Consider the following 13,725-nt stretch of genomic DNA (forward strand, 5'->3'; position numbering starts at 1 on the left):
TCATATACTTGCAGCACAGAGAGAGGCCCGCCCCGCCACAGCACGTCATTGGCAGGAGGAGGGCTTCACAGTCGAGTTCTTGGCAGCTTTTTGGCAGAGGCTGTGGGACTCCAGACAGTCGAGGCGAGTCACTTTGTTCCAGTGGTTGGTTGCACACAGAGCCACAGCAGTAGGGAGCTGGCTTGTGCATAGTGGTCTCTCGGTCGCATGTACAGCCTGTGACCAGTTGGTGGAGAGTCAGCGTCACTGTCTTTGGGACTGTCCCTCGGCCCAGCAGGTGTGGCTACGAGTTCTTCGGCTGATGCCTGCCCTCTCCACGGCTCGACAGTACACTTGGGGGGCAGCGGCTTGGTCCACCCTCACGGGCCCGCACTTCAGTTTGAGCTATCTTCCACCAGCAGGATGATAGTGATACAGGGGGGGCGACCTACACCAGCCTGCTACAGATCTTACTCCACCGGAGTGGTGCAGTGAGAGAGGAGTGTTGGGAGCTCATCAGTGGCCTAGCTCTCTGGTTCATCTGGCGGGCCCGCTGTTTGCGCATCTTTGAGGCTCGCCCTATGCCACCAGCAGAGACTGTTCGTGACTTTTGGCTTGAGCTGATCCATACTCTCAGAGGACAGCTTGAGGGACTACAGGGCAGCTCCGACCGCATGCGGGAGCGCGACGAGGCTTTCCTTCGACTCTGGCGCCCTGTTCCTTTCTACACCATGGTCCAGGGGGTGCTCAGATGGCACTACTGTCACCTGTGTGGCTCTTCCCTCCTCCCATCTCTTGATTTAGTCCCATTGTATATATGCTGTTTTTTCATTGAAGGAGTCTCCCCATCATACTTGTTGTAGCCCTCTCCTGCAGAGGTGGATGTAGCCCTATGGGCAGTTTTCATTAAATAATAGAAGGATCTTTTTCTCGGAAAAAAAAAATAGTTGGTATGATGAAGACTGCAAAGAGATGAGAGCCCAGCTCCAGAGAGATCTTCTCTTAGGAGTCATCCCTTACAGATAGTCTCGGATTGCTTCCCAGTGCCTTGTGCGACGGAAGAAACGAGCTTCTTTCGTCCAGATGCAGCGAGACTTGTATCAACTGTTCTTGAGTACAGACTCAGGAGAGGCATGGTGATTCTTTCATGAGCACTCCCTTCCCCCAATGATTACTTCTCCTGATGTGTGGGGCCAGTATGCGACATCGTTATATACAATTCTTGGACAAGACCCCCTTCCAAATCCTAGAGAGCCATGCCCACCTCCCAGCACTTCTTTACCACTGAGATGGTAAAGAGAGCCATTGACAGGATGAGGACGAGCAGGGCATATGATCATGATGGTCTAGTAGCAAAGCACATTATACATGCTAGAGATATGCTGGTAGAGGTTCTTGCAGTGTTGTTCAATCGTGCCATGAATGAGGGATTACCTGAGACTTGGAGGTTGTCTACTATTGTGCTTATCTTCAAGGCAGGTGATCCTATAGAGCCTCTGAATTACCGCACTATTATGGTTGGGCACACATTGGCACGGTTGTACGCATCCATTCTTGAGCAGCAGTCGAGTAATTGGGCGGAGGATGAGGGTGTTCGGGCAAACGGCCAGGCCAGTTTTAGGAGGGGTTTCTCCACTCTTGATCATATTCTGACACTCAGAGCCATCATTGAGGAGGGCATGTCACATGGGAGACGGATTTATTGTAGCTTTGTGGATTTGCGCAATGCATGTCACATGGTACCAAGAGCTCGATTGATGTGCAGACTGCAGGAGATGGGGGTGCCCATAGTGTTGATTTGGGGTATGGCTCTATACAGATCTTGAGGAGGGCATGTCACATGGGAGACGGATTTATTGTAGCTTTGTGGATTTGCGCAATGCATGTCACATGGTACCAAGAGCTCGATTGATGTGCAGACTGCAGGAGATGGGGGTGCCCATAGTGTTGATTTGGGGGATTATGGCTCTATACAGATCAGTGATGGGACATGTACGCACGTTGGAGGGGATATCTAATTTAGTTTACTCCACCATTGGGGTGAAAGTTGAAACAGGGTTGCCCATTGTTTCCTACTCTATTTGGTATGTATGTTGATGAGGTTTCTGATTACATTGACAGAGAGGGTGATAGAGGTGCCCAGCTGGCAGGGACGTGGATCCCATTGTTGTTATATGCTGATGATATTGTGTTGATCTTTGACTCACCAGAGGGTATGCAGCGACAATTGGATGCATTACATAGTTTTGCAGAGGATAGTGGATTGTCTGTAAACCTTGGTAAAACCAAGGTTATGGTGTTTAACACCACACCACGGTGAATCAGGAGATCAGCACCAACTTTCACATATGGTCAGGAGATTGTATACTCAGATTGTAGAGTATACAGATGCATACACTTACCTTGGGGTTGTCTTCACTGGGCCACGGTTTTCTTTGGGGAGAGCAGCAGAGACTAGACTGACTAGAGCTTATGCGGGCTTGGGAGGCTTGAAGAGGATGTGTTTGCAGGATCAATTCTAGGAACCTCGGACAAAGTTATGGCTCTTTGATACTATAGTAGCCTCAACTATGATGTATGCGGTGCGGATATGGGGACCTGCTGTAGGCCAAGATGGTTGGAGACGTATGGAGAGGCCCTTGGTATCTATGATCTCTTAACTGATCAGAGCGAAGGCCTTTGTACCCCACGCTATCATTCGAGCAGAGCTAGCTGCCCCTCTTATGGAGATTGAGGCGCTTACCGGGTCTTTCTCACTTGTGCACAGCTTGTGGGATACTACTAGAGACAGGTATGCTAGACTGGCCCTTGAGTCTTCCAGACAGTTAGCTCTTCAAGGGGACACTTCATGTTGGTATGCACAGATGACATCATGGTTTCAGATGCATGGCTTCACCATGGGCAGGCTGCCCCCTTTCCAATACTCTCTTCAGACACCCTCCATGTCTCTTACACGGGTGGAGATTACTAGACTCATTCGTCAGGACCTGATCAAGTTGGATCATGGATAGAGCCGCGACAGGAGTTGGGCACGAAGATGGCTTTCTATAGAGAGCATCTTCTCCACGTCACAAGAGATGGGTTTGTGATTCGACCTAGCTACATGGATACACATGTCTCATGGTTTGCGTGTGCCATTGGTCAGATACGTACATCCTCACATCAGCTGGAGATTGAGACTGGTAGATTTAGAGGGATACCAGCAGACAACAGGATATGCCGCTTATGTGAGCTAGAACCAGAGATAGAGCTACATTACATATGTCATTGCACAGTGTACTATGAGATTTGGGGCCGTTTCCACTGCTTATTCAGAGAGGGTTTTGGTCCTTTCTCTAGGGTCATGAGTTATGAGGATCATAGATGTCTTGGGCTATATATACTTGAGTTACAAAGATATAGAGACACTTTACTCGGGAGAGCTAGAGAGAGACAGTCCCATAGACGGATTACATATTTCTTTTCTCTAGATATGGGAGAGCCAGAGGAGCAGCCATCACTGTAGAGCTCGGCCCACTCTCATTCGACCACTACCGGCACTCTCATCGAGTGAGCAGTGGAGCTACGGAAATCCAGACGGCCACGATTAAGGAGAGGGGCTACACAACATCGACGGAGACTACATGAGAGGATTCGAGCCATACTCTCTCAACATCCAGAGTGCAGATCACGATGGATTCTAGTAGTAGTACTATTTTTGTTCTAGTCTTTTTGTACCTAGACATGGTATTAGATTCACAATTTTGTAACAGTTTGGTCTCATAGGTCATTTTGGCCTTTTGAAGACGTTAATATAATATTTCATTTCATTTCTCTCCCTTGCTCTCAAGCTCTCAAGCTCTCTCTCCCTTGTTCTCAAGAAGTGAAGCCTCTCTCTCAAGCTCCCTATCTTGATTCTCAAGCTCTCAAGGAGTCAAGCCTCTCTCTCAAACCCTCAAGGATCAAGCTCTCTCTCTATTCCTCGGATAATCCATGGCCTCTTCTTCTACTCCTTGCAATTATTCTAGAGCTCTAATTTGTACTTGCATGTGTTATTGTGTATGGGCATTGCTACTTGTATTCACACACATAACGCTAAAAATTGCATTATTTGGGTGTTTTTAATACCTCCCGTTCTGCGTTGTTCCCATTCCGGACCCCTTGCCGTTCCTGTTCCGCGTTCCCCTGTTTTGTAGGGAGGCTCGTCGCCATTCCCATTCCGCGTTCCGGGTAACTATGCTATAGCCGTCTATGCACAGCTGGTCTTGGCCTCTCAGTGGAGGAGTGCACCACTTTACTGACTAAGACACTGCATGGTGCAGCATCAGAGGCATACCCACACACTTAGCCGGGGGTCGAAGGCGACATTCTGGGAGCATGCCCAAGAATAGACTATAGTTGGTATGATGAGGAGTGTAGAGAGACGAGAGCCCAGCTCCAGAGACATCTAGCACTTTATACATGCTAGAGATACGGTGGTAGAGGTTCGCAGTGTTGTTTAATCGTGCCATGTGTGAGGGGCTACCTGAGACTTGGAGGTTGTCTACTATTGTGCCTATCTTCAAGGCAGGTGATCCTACAGAGCCTCAGAATTACCGCACTATTATGGTTGGGCACACATTGGCACTGTTGTATGCATCCATTGTTCAGCAGAAGTTGAGTAATTGGGTAGAGGATGAGGGTGTACGGGCAAAGGGCCAGGCTGGTTTTAGGAGGGGTTTCTCCACTCTTGATCATATTCTGGCACTCACAGCCATCATTGAGGAGGGCATGTCACATGGGAGACGGATTTATTGTAGCTTTGTGGATTTGCGCAATGCATGTGACATGGTACCAAGAGCTCGATTGATGTGCAGACTGCAGGAGATGGGGGTGCCCATAGTGTTGATTTGGGGGATTATGGCTCTATACAGATCAGTGATGGGACATCTACGCACCTTGGAGGGGATATCTGATTTAGTTCACTCCACCATTGGGGTGAAACAGGGTTTCCCATTGTCTCTTACTCTATTTGGTATGCATGTTGATGATGTGTTTGATTACATTGACAGAGAGGGTGATAGAGGTCCCTAGTTGGTAGGGATGTGGATCCCATTGTTATATGCTGATGATATTGTGTTGATCTCTGACTCACCAGAGAATATGCAGCAACAATTGGATGCATTACACAAGTTTTGCAGAGGATCGTGGATTGTATGTAAACCTTGGTAAAACCAAGGTTATGGTGTTTAACACCACACCACAGTGGATCAGGAGATCAGCACCGACTTTCACATATGGTCAAGAGATTGTAGAGTATACAAATGCATACACTTACCCTCGGGTAGTCTTCACTGGGCCGAGGTTTTCTTTGGGGAGAGCAGCAAAGACTAGATTGAATAGAGCTTATGGCCTTGGGATGCTTGGAGAGGATGTGTTCGTAGGTTCAGCTCCAAGAACCTTGGACAAAGTTATGGCTCTTTGATACTTTAGTAGCCTCAGCTATGTTGTATGGGGTGCAAATATGGGGACCTTCTGTAGGCCACGATGGTTGGAGACGTACGGAGAGGCCCTTGGTATCTATGATCTCTCGACTGATCAGAGCCAAGGCCTTTGTACCCCACAGTATCATTCAGCAGAGCTAGCTGCCCCTCCTATGGAGATTAAGGCGCTTACCAGATCAGTCTCCTTTGTGCACAGCTTGTGGGATACTACTAGAGAAAGATATGCTAGACTGGCCCTTGAGTCTTCTAGACAGTTAGCTCTTCTGGGGGACACTTCATGCTGGTATGCACAAGTGACATCATATTTTCAGATGCATGGCTTCACCATGGACAGGCTGCCCCCTTTCCAGTACTCTCTTCAGACACCCTCTATGTCTCTTACACGGGTGGACATTACTAGACTCATTCGGCAGGACCTGATCTAGCTGGATACCAGGAGGACATGGATAGAGCCGCCATAGGAGTTGGGCACGAAGATGGTTTTCTATAAAGAGCATCTTCTCCACTTGACAGGAGATGGGTTTGTGATTCGACCCAGCTACATGGACACACATATGTCTCATTTTTGCGGTGTGCCATTGGCCAGATACGCACATTCTCAGATCAGCTGGAGATTGAGACGGGTAGATTCAGAGGGATACCAGCAAACAGCAAGATATGCCAGCTAGAGCCAGAGACAAAGCTACATTACATATGTCATTGCACAATGTACTATGAGATTGGGGCTGTTTCCACTGCTTATTCAGAGAGGGTTTTGGTCCTTTCTCTAGGGTCATGAGCTTTGAGGATCAGAGATGTCTTGGGCTATATCTACTTGAGTTACACAGATATAGAGACACTTTATTGGGGAGAGCTAGAGAGACACGGTCCCAAAGACAGATGACAGATTTCTTTTCACCAGCCAGAGGAGCAGCCATCACTGCAGAGCTCAGCCCACACTCATTCGACCACTACCGGCACTCTCATCGACCGGGCACTAGACCTACGGAGATCCACCCTCGTGAGTCACGACTCTTGCTCCTTGCGGGCTCGCCTTCCGAAAGGTCCCGTGCACAGAACCCCTTGCCTCTGCCCCCCCCCCCCCCCCCCCCCCAATTCGACAGCTGCCTCTGCCCTGGCATGCATGTCGAAATCCCAATGCTCCCCCCTTGCAAACCTAAACAAGGCTGGTCGATCCCTCCTCCTCCCTCGCTGCACCATTGCCTGCTCCGACCCTTCCTTCTCCACCCTCTCTGAATCCCTATCTGCACGTCTTCCTGAGAGAGAGAGAGAGAGAGAGAGAGAGAGAGAGAGAGAGAGAGAGAGAGAGAGAGAGAGAGTAGTTCTCATCAAACTCCCCGCTCGTGGCTTAAAAGCCTACGAGAGTTGCCGCCCACCGCCCTTCGGAGCCACGATTGAGGAGAGGGGCTACACAACATCAATGGAGACTACAGCAAAGGATTCGAGCCATACTCTCTCGACATCTAGAGTGCAGATGAGGATGGATTCTAGTAGTAGTACTTTTGTACCCAGACATGGTATCGGATTCGCTATTTTGTAACAGATTGGTCTCAAACGTCATTTTGGCCTTTTGAAGACGTTAATATAACATTTCATTTCCCACACACACAAAAAGAACAATGCAGTCATGAAGGTTTGTGGATTGCAATAGTAAGATTTGCACATATGGCTGACATTGAGCTCCCTTGCAACAGGTCACATACGTTATGCTTCAAGGTCAACACGTGATGCGACCATCTCGTTTCCTGGCAGATATTCCAAAAGGTTTTATAGATATCTTCTTTGAGATGACTCATTGTGAGCAGCAAAATGAAATGTTTTAACACCTAATTGTCAGTTTCTGTTCCCTGGCAGGACTGATGCGACGAACTACTTGTTATGACAGCAATAATGAGGGTATGGATAGAGATGCATCAACAAAAGATGTAGATGGAAGAAGCTCAGATTCTAAGGCACCCCTCAGAGCAAGTCATGAGGGCTCATCTGGCTATAAAATTCAGTCCAATTCTGTGGTGAAGGGTGCTGAGATAAGCAAAATCACTGGACAAGGACAGTTGCATTCCCACAAGACAGTCTCAAAGGAAGCTGTTGATGTCACACAAAGCTTGCAAGAAATTGATGATCTTCTTGATGGTAGGGTGGCACCTGCATTGTGTAGAAAGCCAGACTACTCTACTAGTAAGCAAACTGTAAAGAGAGAGATCAAAATTGAGACATCCAAAAGGTTTCAAAGGCCCAGGGGTCGTACTTGTCAAGTTGTTGATAGTTCTAGTGAAGACTCTGATTTTGAGACACCAAGCAAATTTGCATGTAAAAAGCGTAAATAGCAGAGGTTGTCATGCTTGCTTAGAAACGAAGATTTGTAAATCAAGGGATGAAAACATTTTCAGAATTTTGAGTATGGAGATGGCAATATCACAAATTTGCAATAGTCATTCGTTGCATCCACCCGGAGTTTCATGTTCAGACCTCCTTATTGGATGTAAAAGAGGTTAAAAGAGCACAATTGGATCAAGTTGGTAGATTTCTTATTTTTGATAAATTGCTTGAGCTTGGAATTAGTATTGAACACATGTATCCGTTGTGCTTCACTTCAACCATGAAAGGCACCTTAGCTTTTAAAATATACAAGGAGGTTCTCCGCTTTTGTAGTTTGTAACAAACTTCATATCTGGTTGATGGTCATGTTATTGTCAACAAGGGAAAAGTCCTTCCAAGGTTGCATAGTTGGTAAGATCTATAGGTCTTCTTTGTAAATGTCTTTGTAAATGAATGAAAGAGTGGTACCTCTTGTCATCCCAAACAAAAACAATGGAACAAATATAATGACCTATGATAAAACTAGAACTTAAACTAATGATTGTAATTGGAAGGGGTGTCCATACAATAGCTGGGATGGGGTAATGTAGTGTAATGTACAGGAGGATAGAGCTCTATAAGTAGAGGTAGATGTGTCTGGTCTACAAGTATGATATGCATAATCTAGGTAGCACCCTTTGGTGGCATAGTGAGGGTGTCAAATGGTCTAAATCAATGACAATGTGAAAGTCAATCTCTCTTTGATGTCTGTCATCTCTCTATTGTAGAGCTTGGGAAGATTCTTGCCCTATTGAAGTATGATCCCTTGTGGTGCACGTGTACGAGTGGGCATCTCAAAAAAGTTTGTACTTCGTAATTTGATAATACCATTCACCACCTTGGCATGTGATAAGCATCCTTTCATGCATCTAGGTTTGTTTATGAATCCATCAAATAAATTTGGTTGAAATTTTGGAATTGTCTACACAAGGGCAAAAAACGGACAAGCAACCATGGAGCGAAAGGAAGTACCCTCTTGCTTTTGCAAAAGGGCTTTCATAATTATTATTCATTCCATAAGCTGAGAGGTATCAAGGGAGAGGAGTATCTTGGTTCCCATTCAATACTAAATAAATAGGTGTCTTGTAGATCATTGTCTATACCTTCATGAGCTTCACCATGAATTAATATGGATAAATGCTGAGCTCTTTAATGTGTACGTGGATGTGTAGTGCCCTCAGCAATTGTGAAATCAAATTCAAGTAAGATGGGAAACCATATTAATGTTCTCTAGGTTGCATGGTTTATTTATCAAGTATAACAGTGCTTGATTATCCACAAAGTGAATTTATTTGCTAGTAGCAGATAATACCAAAAGAAATTTAAAGCATATATCATATCTAGGCTTGTGTGTGTGTGTGTGTGAAAACTTCACATTGGTGTCCGATCACGCTTATGCCAATGATAGTTACACATTAATGATCATTTGTTCTTTGGCATACATCCAACTCACTATGGATTCATCCCTCGTCGGCAAATTATGGATAATATTGCTAATGCTTTCATTGGAATTGAGTATGCAAAATATTCTGAACAAGATGTACTTATCATACAAGTTGATATAGAGAAAGCGTTTGACACTTCTTTGGGACTTCATTGCTCAAATCATGATGGATTTTGGATTTTGGCCAAGAATCCGTCGGGTCATCTATTTTCTCTATGAGCATAGTCAATCTGTTGGAATTCTTGACTGTGAGCTGATTCAGTTATGGAATCTTGGTAGATCGGCTAGACAAGGATGTCCTTTGAGTGCTATGTTGTATTCTATTGTTACACATTCTCTGTTGTTGTATTTGGACTCCTTAATGGCATCTTGTCATTTACATGGATTGGAATTGTCATCTTGTGATCATTTTGTGGTGCAAGCGTATGCAGATGACTCCATGTTTTCGCAGATGACTTGAGGATGTTCGATGTATCATGGAAGCACTACATATTTATAAATTGGTTACAAGTTTGCATCTAAATTTCCCAAAATCTAAATAGTTACCGTTGCATCAAATGGATTGGCACTTTGTATTGTGGCCAGGTGAGATAGTAAGACTTGACCAAATTGTGAGGCATCTTGGATATCCATTGCCTTGGTCATTTAACCATGCAAAATTATTGGATTGGGTTAAGAATAAATTGAGGTCTAAATTGCATTATTGGAAATTGTCTATCTCGCCGCTACATGTAAGACTCAGAATAGTGTAGCCTATCTTGGTGGCATACATGCAATTTCTCTTGCCATTGTTGCATTGGCCACCCTGTCGTCTTCGGACATTCATGTCTCGGATACTTATGGTCTACTTCCTCCTAGAAAAAGGGCCTACGATTACTTGCAATGGATAAGTTGTGCATTCCAAAGCGTTGTGGTGGTCTGAATATTCTACACTAGTGTTCTCATGTTATAGCACGTAAAGCTACTTTGTTGTTGATACTAGTTGAGCAAAAGCAGCCTTGGATCCAAATGTTCGCATTTCTGTGCTCTCAACCAGTTTCTACACCAACTTTTAGCCATTAGCAGTCGTCATTTCGAGATGCAATTTTTGGTAAGTTTGAAGCTACAATACCTGGATACCCCATTGCATCCAATCTTGTCGCTAATTGGAAATTGGTCGCGCGGAAATTGTTGTGGCATGGTAGAGATGACGCTTGTGAAAATTCACTTCGTTTGGAGAGGTTGCATTGGAGTCGAGTTTTTAATCGAACTCTTGTTCAACACTCTCTTAGATAGGTTTATTTTCTCTCTCGGAAAGGTATTGACAAGGTAACATATGTGATAGACATTGATAGAGAGGTGCTCTCGTTTGGATAGGTTGCTCTTTCCTTTAGGCTTGGGATGCACTATAGGCGCATGTGGGACACCATTAAGGATCTGGTTGACTCGATATCTCCCGTTCCACCGCTAGTTGTCGAGAATGAAATTTGTGATTAGCTCTATGCTGGTTCTTTGATCCATTCCATATCCAAAGAAAGTGTACTATCATTTGCAATCATCATCTTGGATCCAAAATCATTGTAATAAGCTATGGAATATGACTAAGAGTGTTAAATGGTGGTGGAGTAAAGTTATGAAAGTGGGGCATGCTAAGTTGTCTCTGAAAGAACAATTGTTTATGTGGAGACGCGTTGTTGGGGTTCTCTCGATTGGCAAATTTCTGTGCTCGAGAAGATTGGCTTCTTCACGATGTGTTCGTTGTGGTGCAAGCATTGAGGATAATCCACTGCTATTGTGGTCTTGTTCTCGTATACAACAGTTTGTGGATTGCATCTCTACAGCTCTTTGCGCGCATTTTTCTGATATGCATTTCAGTAGATCTTTTTGGATCTTTGGAGTGCTTCCGCCATTACTTCGGTCGTATGTATACTTTTCGGCTGGGTTAGATTCTGGGTCTTATGGACAGTTTGGAGAGCACGTAATTTCCTCATGTTTCAGCACATTCAAGTGGAGTATGTTTCCTTCTTTAAAACTTCCCTTCGACAGTCTCTTCAAGTTGCCTCTGACTTGGATGAGCTCCCGTTGGTTATTACAAGCTCTACTTTGATTGTAATATTTTCTATGGGTTTCCTTGTGGTGAGGTTTCCCATTGGTAATTCAATCTGACATTACTAAAAAAATATGTGTGTGTGTATGTGTGTGTGTGTGTGATTCTTTTCATATAGAGGATCGAAAACAGTAGTGAGGGCTCAAAAACAACAATAGGGGTTTGAAAGAAGAAACCCTAAACTTGCAAACGGCGATCAACCTTCATTGTACTCTCTCTCTCTCTCTCTCTCTCTGTCACAATGTTTGATTGATTAAATCAAATCAAAGAAAAGAAATTACAAGAAGTAGGTAGCATGTCCTGCTTAGAGACATGTGTCCAATGGGCTAGCTAAACTCATTCAAGACATGCTAGGTGTGCATGATAGCACGTAACCATGGAAGAGCTTGTTACTCAAAAATGATTTGAGCATTTGGCAACAAGGAAACCCACCAAAGTAACAATCCCCAAATACTCTTGATGTGACCATTGACCCTTGATTGGGAATCAAAAAGAGAAGCATTGCTTCCATAAACATAGGTGGCATAGAAAACCCTTCTCTATTGACATCATGTGAAATTGAAGGTTTTCTTTGTATCATAATGGCTTGGGCTTGCTGGCTCAGAGTCTTCTAGCCAACCGTAAGCTTGGTGCACATACTGCTATTGCATTACATTAATGCTCGAGTGACCAAAGTTTGAAATAGATATCCCTTTGTTGAGAGAGAAATGAAATGAAATGTGTGTGTGATGCAAAGAGAGAGAGAGAGAGAGAGAGAGAGAGAGAGAGAGAGAGAGAGAGAGAGAGAGAGAGAGAGATTGTGTGTGCGCGCTCGCATTGCAATGCCATTGCCACTCACCCCTTGTTGTTGCATTTGGATCACTTTTCACTTGGGCGTCTTCATGGGTTGAAACTACCCTTTGGGAATGACTTTATTGGGCAAGCTTATGTTGATGACTCGTTGTTTATGCCCACAACAACCAAGATGATGTGCAAGAGATTATGCAGGCATTGGATACATTCGATTTGAGAGCTGACCTTAAGGTAAATTTTTGGAAATCCAAACTCATGCCCCTTAGTGCATGAGACTGGCATCCTCTTTTGTGGCTCGGCAAAATTCTTGATCCGCATGTCGTTGTCAGACACTTGGGGTATCCTATTGGCTGGGAGGTAAACAATACTCAGTAGGTGGATTGAGTCATACACCTCAATGTCAAATTGTATTATTGGAAATTGTCTACATGGCCGTTACATGTGCGACTCCACATTGTCCAAAGCATCATGCATTGGCCTCCTTCATGCCTCTCCTTGCTTTTGTCTGATGTTGTATCTCATTTGTGGCGCACTAGCTCTCACAAGAAAGACCTTCGTTCCTTATCAATGGAGAAACTTTGCACTCTCAAGCGTTTTGGTGGGCTGAATATTTTGGACCTTTGCCGCCATGCTTTAGCAAGGAAGGCCATGTTATTCCTACTCTTGCACAATAGTCTCAGCCATAAACAGTTATGGTGTAAGCTTGCTACCACTCCTACATTTGATCACTAGCAGACTTCTCTCTAGGAGATTGTGTTTGGCAAGATGGTCGGTTAGATTCCTGGTTGCTCAATCACCTGTAATTTTCTCTTTGCTTGGAAAGCCGTTATGGAGCAGCTTTCTTGGCATGGCAGTCAGCAAACGGATAGTAATTTGTTGCGCTTCGAAAGTATTCTCAGTATGGCATTCTCTTACTCTTGTTGATCGCTCGCCTCTCCAGACATACTTCCTTTCTTGACGAGGCATATGCACGATGGATGATGCAGTAGATTCATTTGGGAGCATGCCCGGTTTTTATCCCAGTGCATTGTATATATGCCAATCACTCTAGAGCTATATTATCTTTCCATTGCACACTAAGTAAAATACTCTTTGCTATGTGCCTTGATCTTCCTTCATCTTCTCCAAATGTGTGTGTTTTCCTGCAACCCTAATTCCAACAATTGGTATCAGAGCACGTTACATCCTCCCGGGCTTAGTCACCAACAACTCCAACATACGCCTGCTCACTTTCTCCAATTTTTGTGGGCTTTGGCGAGCGTCAGTATGTCGAAAAATACTTCGGGGATACTCGTAGAGCTTGGTCTACTCAGAATTTCGGTTTGGGCTCATTTCGACCTCCGTTTCCACTAAAGACAATGTTGCACAAGCACTTTCGTCATTATGTGCAAAATTTTTGTTAGTTCCGTTTTTGCATAGCATGTCCCTTATAGTATTCTACGGTTTGGGATATATAACATGTGTTGTTCCCGCTTAGTTTCTCCTCTTTTCAGGCAGTTTTCACATTAGGTGCAGGCATTTGCCATGGCTGACAACAATACAGATGTGTTCAAGATGTTTGCTGGTGAGGACAGATTGGAGGGGGATAATTACCCTATATGGGC

At 44.7% G+C, this 13,725-nt stretch overlaps 1 protein-coding gene across 15 annotated transcripts in view; it reads left to right on the plus strand.

Annotated features, from left to right (window-relative positions):
- LOC147459708 (uncharacterized) overlaps positions 1-8,087 on the plus strand; it is a 185,060-nt gene extending 176,973 nt beyond the window's left edge. For 13 of the 15 annotated variants that reach the window (XM_086510907.1, XM_086510917.1, XM_086510908.1 and 10 more), the window contains 2 exons: positions 7,136-7,205; positions 7,296-8,087. In XM_086510907.1, coding sequence (XP_086367033.1) covers positions 7,136-7,205; positions 7,296-7,768 — 543 coding nt within the window. In that variant the 3' untranslated portion in view covers positions 7,769-8,087. Of the gene's footprint in view, positions 1-7,135; positions 7,206-7,278 lie in introns of those variants that run through there. The other 2 variants (XM_086510920.1, XR_015187902.1) reach the window with 2 other exon arrangements.
- Positions 8,088-13,725: the final 5,638 nt, after the last annotated feature.

Source organism: Adiantum capillus-veneris, chromosome 4 (genome assembly GCF_014529385.1).
Source record: "Adiantum capillus-veneris isolate H3 chromosome 4, ASM1452938v2, whole genome shotgun sequence".
NCBI lineage: Eukaryota > Viridiplantae > Streptophyta > Polypodiopsida > Polypodiales > Pteridaceae > Adiantum > Adiantum capillus-veneris.